Source organism: Podarcis tiliguerta, assembly GCF_965153285.1.
Source record: "Podarcis tiliguerta genome assembly, chromosome: 11".
NCBI lineage: Eukaryota > Metazoa > Chordata > Lepidosauria > Squamata > Lacertidae > Podarcis > Podarcis tiliguerta.
The window spans coordinates 29413670-29440597 of NC_139544.1; the positions used below are offsets into that span (position 1 = coordinate 29413670).

General features: G+C 42.1%; 1 protein-coding gene and 1 long non-coding RNA gene across 7 annotated transcripts in view; one reads left to right on the plus strand and one right to left on the minus strand.

Annotated features, from left to right (window-relative positions):
- Positions 1 to 26928, minus strand: part of ADGRV1 (adhesion G protein-coupled receptor V1) — a 230132-nt gene that overhangs the window by 46606 nt on the left and 156598 nt on the right. For all 4 annotated transcript variants that reach the window (XM_083403548.1, XM_083403549.1, XM_083403551.1 and 1 more), the window contains 2 exons: positions 15501 to 15617; positions 8380 to 8558 (listed from right to left, as the gene is read on the minus strand). In XM_083403548.1, coding sequence (XP_083259674.1) covers positions 8380 to 8558; positions 15501 to 15617 — 296 coding nt within the window. The remainder of the gene's footprint in view (positions 1 to 8379; positions 8559 to 15500; positions 15618 to 26928) is intronic.
- LOC310660111 lies at positions 9936 to 18927 on the plus strand. Of its 3 annotated transcripts, XR_014503200.1 has the most exons (5): positions 9936 to 9990; positions 12126 to 12243; positions 12328 to 12382; positions 17353 to 17501; positions 18288 to 18927. It is a non-coding gene; the product is annotated as an uncharacterized lncRNA (long non-coding RNA). The 3 variants fall into 3 exon arrangements; XR_014503201.1 differs by lacking the exon at positions 18288 to 18927 and having other exon boundaries at positions 17353 to 18173; XR_014503202.1 differs by lacking the exons at positions 12328 to 12382; positions 18288 to 18927 and having other exon boundaries at positions 17353 to 18173.

Here is a 26928-nt window from a genome sequence, read left to right on the forward strand (position 1 = left end):
AATCATTTGCAGGAAAAAAAGTATATAGTATTCTGTCCCAGAAGTACGATATTGCTACCACACCTAGTCTTTGGCAGTGTTTAAGGTGTCACAAGACTTGTTTTTGGTGCAACAGACTAATAACTGGAAGTTCCCCCTGGAAGTTAAAATCACCACATATCATCTAACATTTGAACATCTTTGTGTGTGCAGCGATCACACAGCTAAATGCACATCTTTTCCAGCTCCACATCTAACATTTTACCCCCTGAGAGTTGCATCCAAGTCACAGCCCCACTGTGGTCAGTTAAGATGAATGCAGATGTAGATGTCCACCCACTCAGGTACCTAGGATTTGCTTGCAGGAAGCTTGTGCCAGATATGGAATCATTGCATCATGCATGGGTGTTCCACTCATCCAGAAATACTGTATGCTGCAACCGTTCTAAAATTAAATGCTAAATTGTTCTTCTTCACAATCTAAAAATGGCTACAGTTTCAATCAGCAAAAACACACTTCTTTCCTCAAGTAGACGTCAACATAGTATTTCTGTAACAAGGTAGCATTTCTATTTTAAACATTTTAGAGGCACAACTCACTGATTATTGCCTGGGTTTGTTTGGGTTTTTTTTAAGGAAGGGAGGTTCCTCTTTTTCCCCCTTGCCTTGATGGTGGTAAATATTTGCAAAGTTATAAAAAGCTCTCAGGAGAAATACTACAGGATTTTTTTTTCACTGTAGCCCCATGCTCGCAATGAACGAAGGACTTATTCCCACAATGAAAGTAGTACTTAGCAACACTGTCTACAGAATAGCATCAATGTATCTCCAGCACTATCTTATACAAGACAAATGGGTGGAGGAACTCTGCTCTGTTGCCTGTCGTCTGCATTTCTATTGCACCTGCTTACTGCAGAAAAGTAGATGTCTGCCAGCATAACTGTAGTAGCTAAAAGGCCTCTAGAAAGGCTTGTAAATCACTTGTAGCTGCTCTCTCTTTCTTCCACTTCTTCAGTTTCTGTGCAACCTAACACAGTTGTGCTCCGCTGTTTTGCCACACCTGGTCATAGTGATGAACAATTTGTTGTGCTGGCACATCACGGCCAATTCTTGATATAGATATAGTTGTTTCAGTGATGGTGTTATGTCTTTATGTTGGCTTTTATATTTTGTTAGCTACCTTGAGGGTCTTCATTGAAGGGGGAAAGCAGAAGACATTTTAAAGTGCTATTAGCAGTGTCACAGCATTGCCACAGTAGCCCTTCTGATGTCACTATAATTTGCAAGTACAGTGGTGCCTCGCAAGACGAAAAGAATCCATTCCGTGAGTCTCTTCGTCTAGCGGTTTTTTCGTCTTGCGAAGCAAGCCCATTAGCGGATTAGCGGATTAGCGCGATTAGCGGCTATTAGCGGCTATTAAAGGCTTAAGGGATTAGCGGATTAGCTGCTAAAGGGCTATTAGCAGCTTAGTGCCTTAGAAAAAGGGGGTGGGGAGCGGAAACCCCCCCCCCCCAGGAATCGCAAGACATTTTCGTCTTGCAAAGCAAGCCCATAGCAAATTCGTCCTGCGAAGCACCTCCAAAATGGAAAACCCTTTCGTCTAGCGGGTTTTCCGTCTTGCGAGGCATTCGTCTTGCGGGGCACCACTGTAACTGCTTCATTGTACAAATTTGTGCAGCAGGTAATGCTCAGCTATACTACTGGGCACCATTTCCCCCTGAAGTCCTTCTCTGGGTTGAAATACTAAATGGGATTCTACATGTGAATATTGAGACAGGGCACTCAAAGCCAGCAGCTGTATAATCACATGCACAAAAGACTTAAGCAGTGCTCTTCATGAAATGAGAGCCCTTTACAAACAAACGACCATCCCCACGTATAGATTAAGCATGTGGAGAGGGGAGCAGAAGCACAGGTTCTGCTCCTCATTTCGCATAGATCAACCTTGTCATTGTGCATTCAGTATAATATCTGAAAAACAAAGCCTACACATGTAGGCATACACACATAGCCTCTTACATGACTAGAAGTCCTGAGCAACTGGTATTCTTGACTGCATGGAGAGCCCATAAACCCAAGGCTAAAATGCATTTTTGTATGTTAATGTTTCAAAAATATATGCAGTCCTATGCACATTTCACCTTAGTATATGCAGGAGAAGATTCCTAATTGGCCATGAATATGGCAGCCGATAAACCATAACAAAGTCCCCACGCCAACTTGCCCACTTCCCCACTGAGCAGGCCCCTAACAGTCTGGGGTAGGTGGTAAATCTGCCATTGGTCAACCAAAAGGGCAGTCTGCTCCAGGTCACCCTCCTAAATACACCAGGGGTGACCAGGGTACACACACCCTGTGCCCATGCCGCAATTGGATTGTGGGCAAGCATATAGAGGGTCAAGCATGAACAGGTGGAGGGCAACTCCAAGCAGTCATCCCCTCCACTGACCATGCAAGAAGTTGGTGATTCTCCCTTTCCAACTGAGGTTGCACCATGTGGCAACCTCTGCCTCCCTACCCCAGAGCCCTGGGGGAACAGATATTCATTTTCAGCTTGTAGTCCCTTAACAGGGTGAGTACCAGTTGCTCCAACAGCAATTTAAAGGGGAAAAATGTGTCAGCAAAAAATCTTACATATTTCACTTTTAAATCGGATAAACAGTGTTCTATGGATTATACCTTAGGCCTTCACAATGAATCCCCTTAATGCAACAGGGTGGGGGTGGGATATTGCTTGCTAATTTCATTGATGTCTCTAAACTTCTGTAATTGGAGATTGAATAAAAGATTGACTCTCTCTATATATAGGTTACAGGATGGCTTTTATGTTAAAGGATTTCTATTTTGGGATAATGCCCAAAAGAACATACAAGGGTGTGACCCTCTGATTGACAACTGATGAACACGCAGGTTAATCAAGTAAGTGCCCGTCACTTAAAATGTCACACAAGTGGAGCCTTTCAAAATGATTGAAAGCTGCTTTTTGAAGTTCAAGCTGTTGCCTTTATCTAATTAAAGTCTTAACAATTTGAGTCGTGACTGAGCCATTATTACCCACTTTAATGTTCTTCTTGGTACCAAGATACAAATAACCCCATCAGGTTGTGCTTTTTTTAGTGTGCAGTTGGGGGGAAAATAACACAGTCAGTAAGCTGATAACATGCAGTTTGAAAAAGGGGGTGGGGGACTGGATTCACCTAACTAATCAAGTTAGCAAAAGCTCTGTATGTGAGGACTTCTGCAACAGGCCTCCCCCCCCCACCTCTCCACCTGCCCCCAAAATTGGGTTTCATGGGATTGAGAGGAGAAGGAGAGAGAGAATGGTTCCTTCTGGCAAGTTGCAATTGTGTGGCACTTAATCCCATTCATCAGGTGCATGTGTTTAAAAAGCAAAGGAAATGTCAGGGACAGTATGCACACAAATTATATTAGGGTAGAATTTGCTCCGTTTCTGTACTTCAACTGCCAGACCCTCCTTTTCTTCACCTCCATTTTTGGGCGTTAAAGTTTCATTGCATCCCTGCAAATACCCTGAAAGCATTTCTGTTTTTGCACCTTATACCTGTCTCACACTTTGCTCCTTTTTTGCTGCCAGTGCAAAACAATTGAGGCTGCAACTCCAGCAATGGTGGCACATTACGATAGGTGTAAAGATGGAAGTTTTCTAGGTCGTATCCACATAAGTTCTATTCAACACAAGGTAAGGGGCAGGACAAAGTGTGACTGCTGCCCAGATTTCAAAGTGTGCCCACCGGTTCCAAAGCTGGCAAGCCCTGCAATATGGCATCTCAGTAGACGGAAGCAACTGAAAATCCTTAAAATGCTTCACAAATAAGTCCCAGCACGCCTTTGATAGTTTCGCAGGTTATTAATAGGAGGCTATGCAGTTCTTCTAACAAACTGGAACAACATTGCCAGATAGCATTCTGCAGATGCAATGTTGGCAGTGAAGTAAGATTTCTTTGCTGCCAATACCGCCACAGAGCATGTTCTCAAACAGGCTCTAAGCCATGTTTGGTTGGATGTGACCCAAGTCTTCTGCCATCTGCACTCCAGCATATTCCCAACTGCTTAATCTTCAAGAATGAGGGGACTGTATGGGGGAGCATGTTGCATTTTGAGACACTGTCGGTCCATCCAACTCAGTATTTCCTGCACTGGCTGGCAGCATCCCACACAGGAGTCTTTCATAGTCATATACCTGAAAATGCCAGATTGACATGGAGATCTTCTGCATGCAAAAGCGCAAGCACTCCTAAAGTCAGGAGGTCCCACATGTCTCTTTATCACAAGGTATCAGTTTTAGACATTTCCCTCATCCATAAACCCTCTCACTATGTCCAGTGCAGAATTGTTCCCTCTATTCCCTTGTAGTATTCCCAGAGGTAGTATTGGGTCATAACTATGTTTATACATTAAACATACATTTTAAAAAACTATGCATAGCTTTCATGGTGCCCATGATGTTTTGAGTCACTCCAGCCAAAGTGAGGCTTTCGCATGGAAGCCGAAGTCCCCCAGGGCAGAAAATCTAGAGATTTCCAACACCAGGCTAAACACTGCCTGCATGTGTCAGGCCACAAGGTGGGAAGATATTCAACAGATCATTTTGTTTACTTATCTAAGTATTTTTAGGTTGCTTTTCCGGGAAAATGCCCTCACAAGGGACTTACAAAATCTACGTTACAGAACAATAAAAAAAAATAGAAAGAATAAAATCAAAACAGCTATTTGAAAACACAACACACTGGCAGCAAATAAAGCCTTATTATTATAGCTCAGCTGGAAGGTTTAAAAAATTTCAACATCAGAATCATAAAGCCATCTATAAAAAAGAAGCTGGAACAGATGGGATTTTAAAGCTTGCTTAAAACTTGAAGGGTGCATTCAAGTCCTGATTGTGGGCTTCCCAAGACATGTCATTGACTACTGTGAGAACACTATGTGGCACCAGATCAGCCTTTGGCCTGATCCAGCAGGGCTCTTCTTTTGGTTTTAAGACTGTTTTCCATGAAAAGGGAGTAGTCTAATATGACTACATCTGGAGATAAATAACTAATCTGCAACATAATAATACTTTTCAGACAACATATGAGATTAGCTATCTTGCATGTTGTTTGTTAGTTGAACATGAACAACGTTTACTGGTTTACAGTAAACCTTTACTTGCTTACGGTAAACAGAGATGACTGCAAGCTTAAAACATCTAACATGAAATGTCATTGTGGTGAACTGTTTCCAATTTTTCCCAAGGGGCTTCCTTGTTGAGTAAAAAAGGGCTTCCCCTTTAAATGACCCATTTGCTTAGGTTCCAGTCCCAGCTTAACAGACTGTTTGCGGTTTTATTAAGTTTATCTGGTTTTGAAAATAAGAGCTGTTGGCAGCTTGCAATCTGTCTAAAAATGAATGTGCATAATTCTTAATTTTTATTTTTATATTTTTTAAAAACCTATCCACAACTAATTGCAGAAGTCACAAAAAGCCAAATCATTCCCTTTTGCTTCATAAGACCTCTTCTAAGCTCTATAACTGAGGCCTAAAGATAGATCTAATGAATGCAGTACCCAATAGTGCATTATTGAGAGTATTAAAGGTAAAGGTACCCCTGACCATTAGGTCCAGTCGTGACCGACTCTGGGGTTGCGGCGTTCACCTCGCTTTATTGGCCGAGGGAGCCGGCGTACAACTTCTAGGTTATGTGGCCAGCATGACTAAGCCGCTTCTGGCGAACTAGAGCAGCGCACGGAATTGCCGTTTACCTTCCTGCTGGGGCAGTACCTATTTATCTACTTGCACTTTGACATGCTTTCAAACTGCTAGGTTGGCAGGAGCAGGGACCGAGCAACGGGAGCTCACCCCGTCGTGGGGATTCGAACCGCCTTCTGAAGAAGGAAATGAAAGGAGAAAAAATCATGTGGGGAAATTAACGGATATGCAGGAAAGTAAGGTATATCTAGAATGCCACAGAGTGTTGGATTGGGAAGTCTGTAGAGAAATTTTGTATGATGGAAAATGTATGATGTGTAAATAGAAAAATGGAAAATGCATTAAAAAATAGACCTAATTGATGCAGTTTGTAACAGTGTATGCTGTTTATAGTGCATCAACAGGGGCATATAGTTTTGCAAATCGCAAGTGTCAGGGGATATGCATTTCTAAGTATCCAGTGCAGTTTAAATATGGCATTAAATGTTTTTATTGGAGAATATTGCAAAGCTGTTGGTATTATTCTAAAACAGTGATGGGAAATGTCTAGCCCACAAGCCTACTTAGGCTTTCCCCACAAACCATGCTTTCCTGTCCCACATCTGTCATCAGGTGCAGAACAGGTGTAGATATGGCTACAAATGAACAATCAGAAGCCTTAAATGAGCTCCTAACTGTTTCTTTGCAGGTAGGGCTTCCTCCCTCCTCCCCACCCCAACCTAAAATAAATACTATTCCGAGATGAGGTTATGATAATTCAGCCTGCTCACTTGTGTTCCTCTTGCTAAACAAGCCCAGAAGACACACTGCTGAGGTAAACACTGTAATTCCTGTTATGTTATATAAGAACCTGCTGGCATTCATTTGGAGAATCAAGGTTAGGGAAGGCTGACCTATGTCACAAGTAAAATATTAAAACTGTCCCTCCCTGACGCCTGAGTGGCAGAATGGAGACAGGATGACAAGTATATACTGAATTGTGAAATCAAGTTAACGATACAGGCTGCTTTCTTAGACGCACTCATCTGAGAGTAAATTTGGTGGGACTTACTTATGAGTAAAGATGAGTAAAACTTCGGCCACAGATAGCTTTGTGATGCACTATTAGCCACTTCATTAACTTTGCAAAATATTGTTGTTGGTTTTGCTGCAATATACAGTGGTACCTTGGTTCTCAAACGCCTTCATACTCAAACAACTTGGAACCCAAACACTGCAAACCTGGAAGTAAGCGAACTTTTTTTCAGAAGCCAAATGTGCTCCGTTTTGAGTGTTAGACTTCCATTTTGAGTGCCACACTTCCGATTTGAGTGTTATGCTGCGGTCTGTCTGTTTTTGCTCTTTATTTGGTGTTTTTGTGGCTCTCTTTTGTTTTGTTTTTGTGACTGTGTTTTGTGGAACCCAGTTCAGCTACTGATTGACTGATTGTGTGCCTGTAACACATTGTTTATTGCTTTCGTTTTATCAATGGTCTTGATCAATGGATCAATGGTCTTGTTAGATAGTAAAATTCATGTTAAATTGCTGTTTTAGGGGTTGCTTTTAAAAGTCTAGAATGGATTAATCCATTTTGAATTACTTTCTATGGGAAAGCGCACCTTGGTTTTGGAATGCTTTGGTTTTGGAACGGACTTCGGGAATGGGTTAAATTTGAGAACCAAGATACCATTGTATTAAACAGGGCTACCCCTGTGGAAATTAATTAACTTTGAAAGGGAAAACACAGAGAAGGAAAATTATTTGTAAGTATCTGTTGATGACTGAGATATGTGGATCTGTTGTGCATTATGTGGAAAAAATATACACGTACCGTATTGGCCCAAATATAAGCCGCACTTTCCCCCCAAATTCTGATTGTGAAAAGTTAAAGTGTGGCTTATATTCACCACCTTACAGTATCACTGCTGAAACAGCTGCCCAGGAGGGCCATCAGGGGTGCCGGACAATGGTGTGCCACCTACCCATGACTCCCACGCCTCCCCCCAGCTGTCAAAACGAAGGGGGAAAGGCCACTGGCAAAGCGGTACAGCTCCCTCCCCCGGAAGCAGCCGCTCCCAAGCCTCCCCCAACGCCAGCTAGGGAAGGTAGTGCCGGGAGGCAGTAGTGTCAGGAGGCAGGTGTGCAGCGCACTCGGAACCAAGCGCCGGTACTGGCTTGGGGAGCAGGGGGCTGAGCGCCAGCACCGGCTGCCCCTGTTCAGGGTGGCAGAGCCGGGAGGCAGGCCGCACCCACAAATAAGCCTTGAATTTTAAAGATGCGGCTTATTTGCTGGTGTGTCTTATATTCGGGACAATACGGTATTTCCATAGAGGACAAAGTGGATGGAAGACTTGTTCAAAATAAACCACTTGCAGAACAGCAGAAAGTAAGAATGAATGTTGGAATAGACTGAGGCAAGTTTATGCATCGCTAATCTCACTAACCCCTTCCTGGGTTTACTTAATACCTTTACATTGTGGTCGTCTGGTAGAGAGGTGCATAATATGTTGTCAAAAGTTGTAGATTTTAGCCCATGTCCTGCCTGAATCTTACTGTTTCATGAAAGGTACATTCAATAAAGTTGGCTAAATGGACTGGACAGTTTAAAAATCAGCAGCACACAAACAACCATTAAGTGTGTATAGTCTATAAGACAGGGGAAATGAACAAATATTCATTCAATTCTTGTTTTGAGTTTTTTTCATATATACTTACAGATCATTGTAGACCAGGCCATAGATCTGCGACAAGCTGTGATGATAGATTCCTCGAAGGATGATTAAAAGTAGAATCACCACAAAAGCCGGAAGACCCCAACCCAGAAGGAAAAACATTAGATAGCGCCTTATTGTGTGCTCATCATTCATCACCAGGACATACCAGAAATTAACAGCCTAGGGAATAATGGAGAGTCCTGGATCAATAGGTTTGATATGAACCACTTATTATTGTGCAAAATAAAATACTCATAAATATGTATTGGTTTACTGCAAAAACTCAGCCACATTTTTGAATATGCTGAAACAAATAATATATATTGAAGGGTTTTCAGGATGGCAATTCAAGTTTTCAATCAGCACACAAGAGGTAAAGAAATAAATGGCAACAAATTCGTCTGCAGACAAAGGCTCTATTTTGTACAAGTTTCAAATGTTGACATCAAATATTGTAATATTATATTGCCCAGCCACGAACAGCTCATACTCTTCCCATTAATAAATGAATGGCATCCTAGTAAAATCCCATTTCCATAGCTTTAATATAAAGAGGTTACACAATTTCACCATAAAGACACATGTACTAAGGGCAAACTCTCCAAAACTCACCTCAGAAACATTAATTATCCCACTGAAAAAGATGAAATATTTTTTTCCCCAATCCAATCCAACAGAAGGCCATGCTTCCATCTCCAGACACCCCAAACTCGTTCTGCCCTCTCCTTATTTCATTTCAAAACAGTTAATAGACACAACGGTGCAAACAGAGGCAGGCAGCAGGGAGAGGAAATCTTCCCTACCTTCCTGTCTCATAAAATCCACCTCACAGAGGTGCTAAGAAATTGAACATGGGGGTTCGTGGCAAAAGTAGTTTTCCTACAGGCAGCAGCAACCAGGCTTTGTCCATAATAAAAACGCTGGAGGTCAATCAAGAACTGAAGACATTTTTGTTTTAACAAGCTTTTCCAGCTAGATGAAAAGGTATCCAGATGTTCACTCTGTTTTGTTTTTAAGCCTATAATAGGTGGCTTTTGTACTTTTAAAAATTATTTTAGCTGTTTTCAAGGCTATGTTTGTAAATTGCCTTGGAACACTTTATGCATAAGGAGAAGGCTATTCAAAAAATCAAGCATCATTATCATCACACACCAAAAACACACACATCAGTAGTGCTATGTGCCTGTAAAAAGAAGAAGCACTCGTGTCATTTTACATGCCTTAATAAAAGCATTGTCTCCAGGTCATGAGAAGCAACAGTTCATTTTGCAGTGGGGAAACTGAGTAGACTCTGTGTGTGGTTTTGTCCTATCTGCCAATCAAACTGGAAACGTCCTTCTGCTGTTTCCCTGTAAGCTATTAAGGGTGGGGCACCCAGGAGGGGAGTGGAATTGAGTCGAGTGTGTTCGCTGAAGCAACAGTTGTACTTCTGCAATACTCAGCTGGAGTAAAGCGTGCAGTTCTGGAAGACACACGTCAAGAAGGATGTAGACAAACTGGAATGGGTTTGGAGGAGGGAACAAAGAAGGTTGGGATGGTAGAGAAAACAAGTCCAATGGAGAGAACGTTGAGCAGGGAGATGATAGCACTCTTCATAACACCTGAAGCACAGGTGAGGGCAAAAGCTTGTTCTCTGCTGATGCAGGTTTAGGCTAAATGGGTTTAAACTGCAGGAGAACAGTTTATAGTTAAACATGAAATCACCTAGATCTGTTGGTAGATGCTAATCAAGATGATCAAGAGTCTGTAAACCAAGCTTTCTGAGGAAGAATGGTTAAGGTACCTGGGTATGTTTAGCCTGGAAAAGAGGAGATATGATAGCCATTTTCAAATATCTCAAGGGCTGTCATATGGAAGAGGAAGCAAGCTTGTTTTATCCTGCTCCAGAGGGTAGAACTCGAACCAATGGCTTCAAGTGACAAGAAAGGAGATTCCTACTAAACATCAGGAATAACTTTCTGACAGTAAGAGCTGTTTGACAGTGGGAAAGTCTGCCTTGGGAGGTTGTAGACTCTCCTTCCATGGAGGTTTTTAAGCAGAGGTTGGATGGCCGTCTGTCATAGATGCTTTAGCTGAGTTTCCTGCCTTGCAGGGGTTTGGCCTGGATGGCCCATTCCAACTCTACCATTCTACGATTCTATGAAGAGAAACTTAGCAGTTCAACTATAGAAACAATTACTTAGTGGGGAGGTGGGGTCTGCTTTGCTGAAGGTTTTTGAGCAAAAGCTAGACAGCCATATGTTTGGAGATGTTCTAGCTTTGGATTTGCTAGCACTGAGCAAGCAGCTTGATGAGGTAGCCTACAAGGGCCCTTCCAACTCTATGAATCTATAACTTTTACATGTAAAAGTGTGTAAGAAAAGCCCAGCACAAGTTTAAATTGTAGCAATAGTGTGGGAGGGGTGCTTTTGCCCACCTCATCATTTGATTTGCAGAATTAGCCAACTATTTCCATGGCATGCAAGCCATTATGTCTGCCTTTGAGAAACTGGAGTATGGCAGCCGTTTCTCCAATCACACATATAACCTTGAATGTAAGCTAGGGCCTAACTGGGTCAATGCCTGCAAGAGTCAGCCTTGCTTGTGCAATCCTTTCTGGGTAAAAATGATAACTAGCATTTGGCAGTTGGTGAGAGGAGTTTTCATAACACACACACTCACACCAGTTTAAAAGGGAGGATTCATGCCTGCAAATATGGCATTTATTAAAATATTTAAGTAACATGAGATTTAAGAACCTGTACAGCACATGTATCTTCAGAATTCTGCACATATTGAGAAATGGGAGATCAGGGGGCGGGGGAATGTTGTATGCAGACAATGGATATGGTGATATATTACAAATGCACACATTTTCCTTATTTGCTTATCCGTTATTTTAATAACTCCCTCAACCTTTGCTTTCTATTCTCTGCTTTGATTCTCTGCTATGCAATGCTGTCTTCTTCTTGTGATATTAAAAGAGCCAACAAATGTTTGGCAGAAAGCAGAAAGCAGCTCACTCCATGGCCTTGTATACAAAACTAGGCCAAGCTCCAGCTCTAGACAGATGAACCCTGGAATTTATTTATGCCAATTTGTTTAGTCAATGAGCCATGATCCCATCAATTCTATCTCTTAGAACAAGTCTTGTTAGTCATGCAACACAGATTGTTTTCTAAGAACTGGTACTATGTGTCCTAACTCTTGTTTTCTGTATTTGTTTAACCATAGTTACCTACTTTCCTATCTCTTATCGCATGAATGATACGTAGACTCAACTGGGCACTGCAAAGTTTGGTGTGAACTTGGCTTGTTTACCATTTCCTGCTTAGTGTCATGTCTATCTCAATAGCTATAGGTCTCTCATCGTTTGGTACTCCAAAATTAAATAGATCAAATACAAACAGCAGGTCTAAATTTAGCAAATCCTTTCCTGTTGCTATGGTGTAACAATAACCAGCCATATGGAGACAAATAGGTACAGTCAGTTTCCTGGCTGCTGGATGAAAGAACTCAGGCAGAAGTTTCTATTGTGCCCAGGGAGTAAATGAGAAATGATTGGCTCTTTGTGTAAAGCTTAATGGAACAATACTACACTTGAGAGTTCTGCTTTAAAGTGAAGCTTCTTCTAACACACCTTTCAATCAATTGCCTTTTAAAAAATCTTAATACTTCAAATTTTAATATCTATTTTGTGTGATTTAATATTTACTTCAGAGTTTGCTGCTCATGTGACCACCAAAGCAATTTTTTAAAAAAATCCAGATTTTTCTGCATCCGCCCACATGGTGTTGTTTTCATTCCATCACTACTCCAGAATCAAACCACTTTTTCTGACATTTGTGAAAGGTCCAGAATGGTTCTGCAATATTTTCACTGTGTGGTAGGTATTTTGTGCAATTTCCTGCTGTTATGTGTGGCGATGAAGGTAGGGGTTTGAGCAACTTCCATTTTGCTTTTTTGACAGGAAGCGGTCATTGCAGCCTCTAAAATGATGGATAGCACCCCTGGCTAGGAATGACGTGAGTATTTCCTTTGTCTATTCTCTTAATCTTCCATAGGGTCAGAGTTATAGAATACCAGGTTTATATGTCCCCCCCCAAAAAAACACACACACCCTAAAACCCTCACAACAGGTGGAATCAGTAACCTAGGTGTATGCTCATAGCTCTGACAATTGGTTGGTGAAACAAGGGGATGGAAGGGTTATGACTGCAGACACATAACTTTTTTTCAATCTGAACAGATCCTGATGTTGTTTTAGATGGGTAAAAGTACATGCAAAGAACATGCAACTCACTGTTTGGATGGTCCACTGCAATTTTGCTCCAAAATATACCAGAACAAACAGCAGCTAGAGAGCTACAAACAGTATGACTAGAAGGAATCTCTGTGGCACCCAAAGGATAAGTGATTCACATATTAGTGGGTTGCGCTCAGAATGAACATAAACTTTATCTATTAGGCAATTAATATATTCCCGCGGGAAAACCTGCAGCAAGATGAAGGGGCAAAGAGAAACAGTTGAATACCCACTTAGCCTAGTTACCTAAGAAGAGAGTTTAAAGCAAACTAGGGCAGATACAGAAAGTGCCAAAGAATGCCCAAGGCCATTCAATAAAGCTACAAGGACAGCAACAAGAAAGCTGGATTGAGAGCCAGTCGCAAAGGCACTAAATTGTGTAGCTGTTTTATTTAGATTTATTGTTTCATGGTATATGATGTGAACTAATCAATTTAGTTATATAAACATAATTATTCTATGGTGATAGTTAATTTCCTCCTCTTGGATTTCTTGCAGTAATTCTATGACTCACTGGAACTGTATAATTATAATGAATGGCAGGCTGTAATGCATTTTAGTTCCATTCATTATGGATGAGTATGCACCAGTTAGCAAAGATTTCACTTTTTCTCTCTGAGCAATGCTGCTGGTCTGAAAAATAAAATCAATCCATGCTACCCACCCAAGCTTATGAATGAGTCAAATGATGTCATTTCCATCAAGATGTGGATTTGGAAAGAATGTGTATAGCTACAAGGTCCTAGAAATATGACCTAAAAGGGGGCTTTTCTTGGTGATCCTTAACATTTTCTCCTAGAACAAGTCAGAAGAGGAAGAGGAGGAGGAGGAGGAGGAGGAGGAGGAGGAGGAGGAGGAGGAGGAGTTTGGATTTGATATCCCACTTTATCACTCCCTAAGGAGTCTCAAAGCGGCTAACAATCTCCTTTCCCTTCCTCCCCAACAACAAACACTCTGTGAGGTGAGTGAGGCTGAGAGACTTCAGAGAAGTGTCACCAGCCCAAGGTCACACAGCAGCTGCATGTGGAGGAGTGGGGACACAAATCCAGTTCACCAGATTACGAGACTACCGCTCTTAACCACTACACCACACTGGCTATAGGATATATAGCCCTCATACAGCAAACAAGAGACACATAATCCATGTATTCTCCCCCGTTCCCCTAGTGTTGGGTTACCAGATGTCCCCATTTCCCGGGGACGGTCCCCAGGTTTGCGAATAAGCCCCCGGAGAAATTCCATCCCTGGAATGTCCCCAGATTTCATCTAATGTCCCTGGGAAACACAGCAGTGGCAGTCTCAGCAGCCCAGAGCAGTTGGCTCTGACTGGCTTCAGGAGCTGCTCAGAAGTCCCCATTATGATGGTGGTGCAGGGGCTCTAAGATGCAGCTTCCGGGCTGCCTCCACCTTCCCTGACCCCAAAAACTAAGCTGTGAAGGGAGGCTTCATGCTGCCTATCAGAGCAGCCTCCCAACTCCTACTTGCATGCAAGCAGGAGCGGGGCAGGGATCCCTCTTCCCAGCTGGGAAGGGAGGCTTCATGCTGCCTATAAGAGCTTGAGTGCAAGCAGGAGGGGGCAGGGATCTCTCAGGCAACGGGAAGCCTCCCTTCCCAGCTGAGGGATCCCTGCCCCCTCCTGCTTGCACGCAAGTAGGAATGGGATTGTGGCTGCTCCGATGGGAAGGGAGGTATTGCACTGCTCAAGCCTCGCCATTGCCGCTGCTCTCGGCCCTCTTTCTCTGCCTTCCATGCCTGACCCACCATGCACCGCTTCCCCACCACCACCACCACCGAAGAACCAACAACTCAGGGGCTGCCCAGGCTCATGGAGAAAGGAGATAGAAGCCTCAGAGGAAGGGGAAACGTGGCAGTTGAGGTCAAGGCAGTGGCCGCCCCTCTGCCACCACCATCGCTGCAGCATCAACGTCCCAAACGTGTAGTACTGATTGATTGATTGATTGTGTCCCCGGATTCAGTGAAAAAGATCTGGTAACCTTAGGCCTAGTGCCATCCAGCCCTATTTCAGGAAGTATAGTGATGGGCTTGTTATGTTTTAATATTGTTTATTGTGATTTTATTAATGCATTTTGATGTTGCTTGTAGTACACCTTAGAAAGATTTGTATTCTGAAAGGCAGGATGTAAATAATAAATACTAATAAACCACAGTTAATTGGTGATGGTATTTCCATTTACTGTGGTTAATGCTGGATGGGAAAATATTCCGAACGGGTTAGTCAGAGGTCACAAAGATCCAACATTGCATTACAATATATATTCATACCTCTATGAAGAAAGTTCTTTAAAGTGGACAATTTTTTTGTATTAAAAAATGTACCAAAAGTATGGTTAGAAAGTAACTTCTCCAGTGTTCAGAGATTTTCTGGCTATAGATATTTTTTCAGTGTATTTCATTTAACTCTACAATGCAAAGTGCCTACAACCTCTAAAGGTTTACCATCATACCACTTTAAACTGTTATGGCTTTGCCCCAAGGAATCCTGGGAACTGTAGTTTAACGATCAATTTAACTGTGGTTTTAATAGTCAATCTCCCATCCCAGGGAACTCTGACAAGTGTTACCTCTGTTAAGGTAATGGAGGGGGGGGTCTCCTCAGCATCCTTAAGAAACTACAGTTCCCAGGATTCCTTGGGGGAAGCCATACCTGTATAAAGCAGTAAAATACTGCTTTCAAGGTATAGTGCAGATGGAGCCCCAGTCTCGTTTACATTAGTCATATTTATTTATTATCTGCTTTGGGGCGGAGTGTCTACCAAAGCAGCTCACTCCAAGCAACTGCTGGATAAGTGTAAGAGAAAAGTAATATACTTACTAACCTGAATAAGCATCCAGCTGAACTGGCAAAGATAGAGATAGTGAGTGATGGAGCCCAAAGCAGAGCAGCTTTCCTCTGAGAGTTGTTGGCTTGTGTAAGCGGAGGCCAAAAATGAAATCTGGAAGGAAAATCATAATCATCATTAAAAGGGTACATAACAATAAAGAAAATGTGTTTAGAATAGGGAAGAAAACCAAAAGGATCCACCTCTGTACATGTTAACGTTCTGAGACCAATTTCTTAAATACAAGGACTGAGAAATAAATTCAATGGAAATCTAGCAGCTCTCAATTGTTACTATTTATATTTTTTATATTTATTCATTATTTTTTTTAAAAAAGCAATGAAACTAAAAGCAGCTTGCAAAAATGAACATTAAAACAAGGGTAAAAACAAGGTTAAAACAACCTTAAATAGATTCTCTCTCTCTCTCTCTCTCTCTCTCTCTCTCTCTCTCACACACACACACACACGTTCTGCTTATCTTTTAGTAGGGAGGGGATGCAGTTGACTCTCATACATTTATAGGTGTGTGTGTGTGTGTGTGTGTGTGTGTGTGTTTGTGTATGTATGATTCAACTGCACCCCTCCCTACTAAAAGATAAGAAAAAAGTCATGATCCCAAATTTGGGGAATATGAATGTTTCCACCTGCTGCTAAGAACAGATTGTGATGGTGCCTCAAAGAATTTCATAAAGCGGAGAAAGCCCATTCTCAAGAACTAAACACTGAGTACAGTTGCAGAGTACAACAAGGAGTATCTGTCATGGACTGGCTGGATGCAGAGAAATGATGGAAGGAGCCAGCTGGGGAATTCCCAAAGGAGGAAGGCTCAGGGCCAGGGGAGTGGTGGTGGGACGATGATGAGTGGTCAGAGGGGGAAGAGGAAGCAGACTGGGAGGAGGTGGTGTTGGAAACAGAAGAGGCTTGGCAGACAGCATTCCAGAATCGGAGACAGAAGCGAGTCTGGAGAGGAGGGGGCCAAGAGGCAGAGATCAGGCAGGCTGCTAAGGAAGCCAGGGAGTCTTCCCATCCTGCTGTGACCAGCTCACCTCCCCACTGGTCTCCCAGGACCAGAAGAGGTATGAAGAGGGCAGAGCAAAGAGAGACAAGACAAAGGAGCCTCAGGTTGATTGCAACATACATTACAATCATTTCTGCTTCCTACATGGATAGGTAAGAAGATTTCCACAGATTTTACTGGTGCAAGTTGCTTCAGCTGAAGTTATCCAGCCATTTCTGTATTCTGTGCTACAAGGGAGGTTTTACATTTGAGACTGTTCAATTGGCATTTTTTGCTTCATGGAGGCCCTATGCCATCGTCCTGGGCATAGATTCAGAAGGGAACAGCTAGGCCACAGTGCTGCAACACTGGGAGGTGGCTCCCTTTTCTGGCAGTGTGTGAAGTGTGTGTGTCTCCTTTCTGACACCCACAAAGTTGTTGAGCTTTTTAAAAATAAGACTACATCTGGGTTTTCCCTGCCATTCCTTGCTAAATCCCCCCCTCCCCGACACCATTTTTAGGACATGTCAGGAATTTTCCTGACATATGGCAAGCCTAGTTAAACTTAACATAGAGCTCAAAGTGCATCCTGACAACTGTATTTTCTTGTAAGTGATAATACTGTGATATGTAGGGAATGACATCTGCGTTGTGAAATGAACACATCACTGAAAATTATTTTGCACTTGAAACATCTCAGCTTGTAAAAGCAAAAGAAAAGAAAAGAAAATATAATGAGCATGCTTGATTACTGCGGAATGTAAACACTGCAAGGTTAATGGCACTCCCTTGCAGGAGGTTTGATCCTACTTGGGTATGTTTCAAAAGATGCTGCTATTCTTTCTTGCAGGAGTTTTCCTGTGGGGTGCTGCAGGGTTCTGTAACATCCCCTATGGGTACATGAAAGCGCTTGGGGAGGTCATCAAAGAATATGGAGTACAGAATCATCAGTATGCTGATGACACTCAATTACCTCTCCTTCTCCTCAAGTCCCACAAGGCAAGAGAAATCTCCAATTTTCTGTTTGGAATAAGTAATAGGCTGGATGAGGGCCAAAAACGCTATCCAAATAAGGCAGAGATTGTTTACCTGTTCACGAGATTTCTGTACTGTCTTTCAACATACAATTTCTAGTGTAGCTTACAGTGTAAAAAGCAAAACACCAATATAACAAAAACAATTGACATTTGTCTTCTCCCAGGCCTTTGGCTAATTAAACACTCCATGGCTTTTTAAATTGTGGGTGGTGGTATGTTCTTGTTTGTTACTATGGTATGTATTATTGTGTTTTTATATTATAAACAGGCCTGTGATCCTCAGATGAAGGGTGGTATAGAAATCTAATTAATAGTTAATTAATTAATACCAATATTAAAAATAAATTAAAATAACATAGTTACAAAATAACTAAGAGAGCCTAGCTTCAAAAAGTATGACATACATATATATACATAAATATGAACCCACACATCCTTCTCCTTCAGGAAAGATAACAACAAGAAGAAATAACTAACATGGTATGCTAGAAATCTAGGGCCATTTTAGAAAAAAGTGAATTCCTCTTCAGCTTGGATTTTAAATCCAAGCTGAGTAAGAGTTTGGGGTTTTTCAATGCTGCCTTCTTGAGAAAAGAATTCTAAGACCCTGAAACTCATGTCCTAAGCATGTAATTAAAAGCACTAGTTTAGATTTCGGCTGGGTGATATATTAATATAGTGTTCCAAACTGGTTTGAAGTCCATATTGTGATACTGATTTCATAATTTTGTGTCTGATAAATGTTTAGGAACCTTTGACTCAAGAGACAAGAAATTTTAGAAAGCACTGCTCATCTTTTTGTAGAAGCTGAGAGAAAACAATAAAGATCGTTAATTCTGGCCATAAATAAATTCATTGCATCCAGGCATGAGTTAATTGCGGTTCATCCAACTAGATTTAGGGAATGTCCAACAGATGGAATAAACTTTGCAAACTTGTTTCTTTCCAGAACTTTTTGCTGAATGCCTTTATACTTTCCAGCCATATTGGCCGCATTGTCATATGATTGTCCTCTACATTTACTGAAGTCTATTTCAAGTTCACTGAAGTAGTTCATTATCAGCTCAGCCATACTTTCACCGGTATGACCAGTATGCATGACATGCATGGGCAACTGGGCCTAGATAGTAAAACCTTCCCTTGGGGGGGGGGGAATAGCAATAGACTGAGGCCCTCCTAGATTATGTGGTCCTGGGCTGCAGCTCGCTCAGTCCATATGTAAATCTGGCATTGCTGGGGCCTTTTGCATGCAAAGCAGGATGCTCTGCCAGTGATCTGCAGCTCCTTCTTGTAAAACTGCTCAGAAAGCTTTTCTGTGGATAAGTACAGAAATGTAATAAATAAATACAACTGACTCACTCAGACGCCAACACTGGTCAGTTTGACATTTCCAGGCACCTGATAAAATATACAGATCTCTCTTCAATGTTTTCCTCTCACTGTGATCATTTAGAGTAAAAATAAATTCTTACTAGGAAGGAGAAAATATCAGCATGTGTCTACTGTGAAAAATGTTGGTTTTGGAACATTTCTTCTCAAGATCATATTATTTCCTATTGAGCTTCATGAATTTGCTTTAAAGAAAATGCCCTGGTAATGCTTCTGTTTCGGTTAACTACAGCTTCAAATATAGCTGCGAGATCATTAATGTTCTTCACTAACACTAATAATAGAAAATATAATCTTTCAAAACAGCTGGTGTTAATCCTTCGCTATTTCTTGCAGAAAGGTTTAAAACAAACCGCCGAGATCATTTGAGAACCCTGATAATGCTCCCTTTTGTTAAAGTACGACACAACGCTAAATCTATTCAACTTAAGCACGCAAAACAACCAAAAGCAGAGGAAAAACCAAAAGGCATTTTTTAAAAGTATTTATTTAGTTGGTTTTATATAAGAACATGGCTAGAAACTGAAGTGAGAGGGTGTGTGTGGTGTTCTGCTCACTCCTGGTTCCTCTGTCCCTGAAAAGACCCCTTCAAAGGTCAATTGGTTCTTCAGATTGACATGCCTTGAAATATGAAATTTCGTCCTTCACAAAGTGTGCAGGCATAAGTGCTTTCTCCTTATGCATGTGCATGCATGTGTGTATTATTTATTTCAGTGACGTACAAGGTGAAGTGCTGAGGCTCACTGGTACAGCACATTCTTTATATGCAAAAGGTGCCAGGTTCAATCCTTGGCATCTTCAGACACGGCTGGGAGAACATCTGGCTAAAACCCTAGAAAGTCACTGCCAGTCAATGCAAATACTCAGCTAGATGCACCAGTGGTCTCAATATAAGGCAGCTTACTATATTCCTAACAAAAGAAATATATTTACTTTTTTAATAGCAAAACATTCTGGCTTCTTGTTATGAGAATTTAGTATTCACATTTTGGATATAGGGTTTTCAGTGATTAAATGCGTCCTTCCAGGATTGATTGCACACCTGCCTGAAGAGCAGGCACACACAAAAGCACATAGATGCTCTGGGCTCTCTAGCTCATGCTACATATATCTATGCCTCATGGTATGCATCCAGTAAACTTCTGGACCTTGGTGTTTCAAGAAATGTACCATCAGTCCAGGGAGGACTGAGGAGAGAGCCAAACTCTCATGCCTGGGCTACCAAACCCTTCAGTGTTCTCTGTTCCTAGGAGCTACATGACAAATTTTCAAGCAGCGAGCATCATGGGAAATTGGCGAGGGGAGGAAAGAGATAAATTTGAAGGTTTGGGGAGGTGACTTGAAGATTTGGAAGGTTTGGGATGGTTAACGTTTTCCTGGATGAGCCTTTAGAGTGAGTTTATATTATACTTTGTTACACTAAAAGAAATGTGAGAAGTGTTCTATGCTGGAACTTTTCACAGTAAAACAGTATTTTAAAGCCAACACTTTAAAATACATTCTATTCTACTACCGAGGATACTGTTGGATTGGATGAAATTCTTGACGTGATATAAAAAAGCTAGGACAGAAGTGTACATAGAAATAGACGCACACAGGAATGTGTAGCTGAATGTATATTAACAGGAAATCCAAGCCAGTTTCCTCTTATAAATAACCACTTTGAGCCATGGAAGGAACAGTGTAGACATGGGAAATAAGTAAAGAACAATAATACTTTTAAGGAATGAATGAATTAAATAATAACAAACATTACTTCATTTTTGAGGTAAAAAGCAGAGTCTAAGTTTCAATGTACTTTTTTTTACACTAGAAGTTATAGTTGTACAGGCTGGTGAGATAAATTGGGAATTGCTTTACAGCAATGGCCATAATCCTAAAGTCCTAAATAAATGGGATTCTTTCAAAGGAAGTGATCTGTACGTCTCTGCACTGGCTTCACGTGCTCATAGAGCATTGGATTACACATATGTACCTGAAATGAAATCCTGTTGAAATAAAGGAATCTAAATATATTTAGCACTAAAGAGTTAGAATGTGAACCTGCATTCATCATCTCACAGTAATGAGCAGCAAATACTTGCATGTTATTCAGAGATATTGATTTGCTGCAATTGGCAATAACCCCAAATTTGGTACAATACTAAGTAAATGCTTAGGTTTGGACATGATGCCTGCTCAAACTCATAGATGAAAATTGGGATGTCCTTGCAATGCCTCCTTCTTACCCCAATATTCCACTTCACAAGCTCCAGCCCATACACCCCATGACATGACACGATTGTGTGCTGCATTTTTACACCCTGTCAAAGTCATTGAATCATACAATTTTATAGGTTTGGGAAGAACCTCAGAGGTCATCTAAACCAACCAGCTGCTCAATGCAGAATCTACAATGCAGGCTGCAATTAAAAAGGTAAAAGTAAAGGACCTCTGGATGGTTAAGTCCAGTCAAAGGTGACTATGGAGTTACGGTGCTCATCACGCTTTCAGGCCGAGAGAGCCAGTGTTTGTCCTCAGACAGCTTTCCGGGTCAGGTGACCACCATGAATAAACCACTTCTGGTGCAACGGAACACCGTGACAGAAACCAGAGTGCACAGAAACACCGTTTACCTTCCTGCTGCAGCGACATCTATTTATCTACTTGAACTGGCATGCTTTCGAACTGCTAGGTTGGCAGGAGCTGGGACAAAGCAACAGGAGCTCACCCTGTTGCAGGGATTTGAACTGCCAACCTTCTGATCAGTAAGCCCAAGAGGCTCAGTGGTTTAGACCACGGCGCCATCTGTGCAATTACAGCAGCCTTGGCAGATGGCTGTCCAGATTCTGCTTAAATACCTCCAGCAAAGTTCACCTCCTCCTGAGGAAATCTGTTCCAGTGTCAAGCAGCTCTTACCATAAAGAAGTTTTCCCTGATGTTTAGCTCAAATCTGCTTCCCTACAGTTTCCACCCATGGTTCTTCCCTTGCCCTCTGAATCAACCTCTACAGATTTAAATGCTAAAAGGGTTTTTTGTTCTATGGGTTTCAGATACAGTAGAATATAAATGACCTTAACAATATATTACGCAGTTTGAAATATAGCTCACTCTGGAATGGTTGAAATGTCAGGCTGCACACTGCAGCGTGCTTTGATATCTTCATACATGCATTTACTTACAGGTGCACTAAACTAAGACCCACCCACCCAGATACTGAACCTCTAGATACTTGAGGGGATGAAGCGAAAACCTACAGAACACCAAATGCTAGCATCCCAGAAAAGAGAAAGAAAGAAAGAAAGAAAGAAAGAAAAAACAAAACAGGAACAGTGATTTTTTCAGAGATAGGCACCAGAAAACAGGGAGATTTGCTTCTGCGCCAACAAAACTTCACAAGCCAGGAGTTCATGTAGCTGTGCAAAAAATGCAATTGCTAACCACTTCCACCATTTGGTTTTTATTTGTGAAAAATCATAATCTGATTCAGTTAAACTATTATACAGTCCTTTTCCCTGGCAATGTCTCCTATGTGCTCGGGAATATGTAGTTCCTGCATAGCTAAAAAATTAGCTAATGAAGCAACGACTTATATAACTGTTGACATTTTCTAGCTACTTGAAAGAGCAGTTGTTTACACAGTGCACTGGAAGGCTGAGTCCCACCCTGTTCTCCTTTGGCAATGAATATGTTTTTATATTTAGGTGTGAAGAGGGTTAAGGGCATTGTCGTACTTATCCATACATTCCAGACACTCTTCTATAAACAGCAATTAAGATGAATAACCTGATGCAAACCCAAGGCTCAAAATCTGCTGTTCTCTGTTAAAAAATGCTGACAAACATTAGCTAGCTAGTTTGTCAAGTGCTCCTATGCAATGTGTGCTTTTTTTACATTAAAGTGCTTGGTTCAAAGTTGGCAGTTTCACCAAAGACTTCTGAAGCCCACTGCATCTACCACTGTGTTCCCATGATTTGTTGCAGGCCTGTACATGTAGCCCAACACAGCCCACCAGACACATATAATGGCCCAACAAGAACTCAGCCTGTTTGTTTTCTGCCCAGTGCTACAAAACAGGGGGGTGACATGGCATCCCTCTGCCGAAGCTAAGGCATCATGCAATAACATGACTAGGAAATAGGGTTGGTGATTAACAACTAAGACTTATACATGTCTGCTCAGAAGTATGTCCCACCAAGTTCAACAGGACTGACTCCTATGTATGTGGGATTAGAATTGCAGCAAAAGGCTGTGGCCGTAAATACATTTACTAGAGTGTATGTCCCACAGAAGTCAGAAGGATTTACTTCTAAATAAATATGTTTCAGGTTGTGCTGTAAGTCAATGTCCCTGCAGCAGCCTTTCTTGTTGCCCACAGAATCCCTCTCCCCACCACTGAAATTAGGCTTCAAAGAAGCATTTGTTTGTTGCCAATACACTAGGCTGCAGTATGTGCTTGGTTTGCCAGCTGTGTGTGATAGTTTCTCCGGTCTGTGAATGTGTGCAGAGGTCTCCAAAGGCTGCTAACCCTTGCTCAAAGTTCTGTTGGGCTCATACAATTTATGGCTTTCATAGCTTTGTCCTGTGAATTTGGCTTGGAAAACAAAAAGCAGCTGGCCCAGCTGTTGGGAGGACCTTTCTAGTACCATTGTACCTATGCTAGTACCTTTCTACCCAATGGGGTGAAGGGAGCGGGTGGCGCTGTGGTCTAAACCACTGAGCCTCTTGGACTTGCCGATCGGAAGGTCAGTGGTTCGAATCCACGCAATGCAATGAGGTGAGCTCCCGTTGCTCTGTCCCAGTTCCTGCCGACCTAGCAGTTGGGAAGCATACCAGTGTGAGTAGATAAACAGGTACCACTACAGCGTGATGGAAAATGGCATTTCTGCATGTTCTGGCACTTGTCACAATGTCCCATCATGCCAGAAGCGGTTTAGTCATGCTGGCCACATGACCCAGAAAGCTGTCTGCAAATGCCGTCTCCCTCAGCCAAAAGCGAGATAAGTGAGGCACCCATAGACACCTTTGACTGGACTTAACCATTCAGGGGTACTTTACCTTTTTTGGTTTTTTGTTACCTTTACCCCATTGCCTCATTTAGCCATGCTTCCAAAGCATTTCCAATGGCAGATGAATGCAGTGGACACTGCAGTAACTGATCTTTTCCGTTATAAAATCATAGGTGCTGGTTCCTGAGCTCTAGGGAAGGATTAGGTTCCACAGCACTGCTGGGGCCTCTGTATGGGCCTGCTATGTAGTACCTATAGCAGTGATGGGGCACCCATGGCCCTCCAGATGTTGTGGGACCCTAACTCCCATCAGCTGCAGCTAGCATGGCGAATGATCAGGGAAGATGTGGGATGTGCAACATGAGGACATGGCAGGATGAGTCACAGGACTGTTATCCTATTTTGATTCATTATTTATTTCGTTTCACAATTTGCATGCTGCTTAATCACTGAAATCTCTAAGCAGTACTGAACTGAATAGTCAATATAACATCAACTACAGCACCATGCTGTATGGGAGCTTAAGAGAAGATTCAGATACCTCATCAAGCAAGAGCATGCCTATATTCAAAGAGTTATAGTGAAGAAGAACTATACTTCACAGATGGTACTAAAAGACACCAAAAATGTCACACTGAAAACCTGTGCGGAATACACGAAAGCTTATATATTGCAATGGAATCATTTACATTGCTATATTCAACCTGAGAACATCACAGTGCTATAAATATAAAAGCTGTAAAAACAAAACAAACAAACTAGCTTTCACCTTAAGGACTTTATTTGGAAAACTGTGCCCCCAAGAATTTCTCTTACTGTCTCCTGCTTTCTCCTCTTGTTCTTTAGAGAGATTGTAGAAGGGGAACTTATACTCTGGTTTCTCTTTAGATCATAAAAGGCACACTTGACAATCCTAGACAGAGCTTGCCTCAATGAAGAGGCAAAAGCTAGGCACTTTTACCACAGTTCACATTTTACTCTTTGTCTTTTTCTTTTCTTCCTAGCCTATCTTTTAGACTGATCCTCAACAACTGTGGCACTGAAGGACCAGGTGTGCAGCCTGGGGGTCATTTTGGACTCAAAGCTGTCTGTGGAGGTTCAGGTCAATTCTGCATCCAGGGCAGCTGTTTACCAGCTCCATCTGGTACACAGGCTGGTACACTGAGACCCTATCTGCCTGCGGACTGTCTCGCCAGAGTGGTTCATGCTCTAGTTATCTCTCGCTTGGACTACTGCAATGTGCTCTATGTAGGGCTACCTTTGAAGGTGACCCAGAAACTACAACTAATCCAGAATGTGGCAGCTAAACTGGTGACTGGGAGCGGCCGCTGAGACCACATAACACCCGTCTTGAAAGACCTACATTGGCTCCTAGTACGTTTCCAAGCACAATTCAAAGTGTTGGTGCTGACCTTTAAAGCCCTAAATGGCCTCAGTCTAGTATACCTGAAGGAGTGTCTCCACCCCCATCGTTCTGCCCGGACACTGAGGTCCAGCGCCGAGGGCCTTTTGGTGGTTCCCTCGCTGTGAGAAGCCAAGTTACAGGGAACCAGGGAGAGCGCCTTCTCGGTAGTGGCACCCGCCCTGTGAAACACCCTCCCACCAGATGTCAAAGAGAAAAAGAACTACCAGACTTTTAGAAGACATCTGAAGCAGCCCTGTTTAGGGAAGCTTTTAATGTTTAACAGACCATTGTATTTTAATATTTTGTTGGAAGCTGCCCAGAGTGGGCGGGGTATAAATAAATGATGATGATCATGATGATGGTGATGATCATGATGATGCAAACTGATTGGGGGAAAAACCCTGACTGACTGCAGGCCTCTAATTTTGCACTCAATAATATGAACTACCAGGTACCTTGCTACAGTACCAGAGAAAAGGTCTCATTTACACATGATTTGTGTCAGAGCAGTGCATCACCATTCATTCAGCCAAAGTGTGAACAGAAACAGTTCAGGGCTAACAGGCAATTAATCTGTAGGTCCTGAATAATACTGACAAGGACAATGCAAAAGGAGAGCATAGCGAGGGGGTGGTGTGGATGTAGAGCACAATAACTTGTTTCTAAATGGTGCAAGCAACTACAAAATAATTGCAGGAAATCAGGGCTATTTCTACTGTTAATGCTTCCATTCAGCTCAGGAGCACTCTCTGTGACCCTTTGAAAAGTGGATTATGCCTACGTACACTATCATTTTCTGAATATCACATCTCGCTGCTTGTGTATTGTTAACAAAAATTCTGCAACCAGCTATCAGTGGCAAAAATCCAGCTAAGCCTTTCACACTGTCTTGGCTCGGAAGCAGTGTGTGTGAGAGTGTGTGTGTGTGTGCGGCCATTCTGCAATTACTTGGAAACAAACACAAAATCCCATGTTTAAAGTCAGTACAAGAAATGCAAATTCAGTATCACAACCCAGGATATCTTCCAGAATGCTTGAAAAGTATCAGCATGCTGAAATGAGGTCATCTAACATCAATAAGTTTCTTTAAAGCTAAGTCTTCCTGCAATTGATTTGATGTACCTATCAGTCGTCTGAAACAGGAAATACTGAAACTTTTACTTTTAAGCACATTCATAGTGCTCCCAGTATAACTAAACTCAACTATTTTGCATTAACTGCTGGGATAAGCTTCCTGGTAACATCCTCCCATGACATTACAAGAACCATGCTGCCTAGAGGAAGCTGTGTATGGAAAATCTGAGAGCCCTCAAAGTTAAATGGGCAGTTTCCTGACTTGCTATGGGTCTGCCCATGCATGTGCCTATATGGGAAGACTGGCAGCCAGTTGGGGAAGTTTCCTGTGGAATGTCTGAGAGCTGGTGCATGAAAGAGGAATTAGAAGGGGAAACCTGTGAGCTCACAGCTCACCATGGCTCACTTCTGTTATGCACAACTATGGTTTCTCATGATGTATGAAGCAGCAAAGGCCTGTGTGGTGCCTCCAGATCCTGCTTGTGCCAGCCCATGCCTGTTTCTTACAAAGCCTTCTACATTAGCTTGGACTC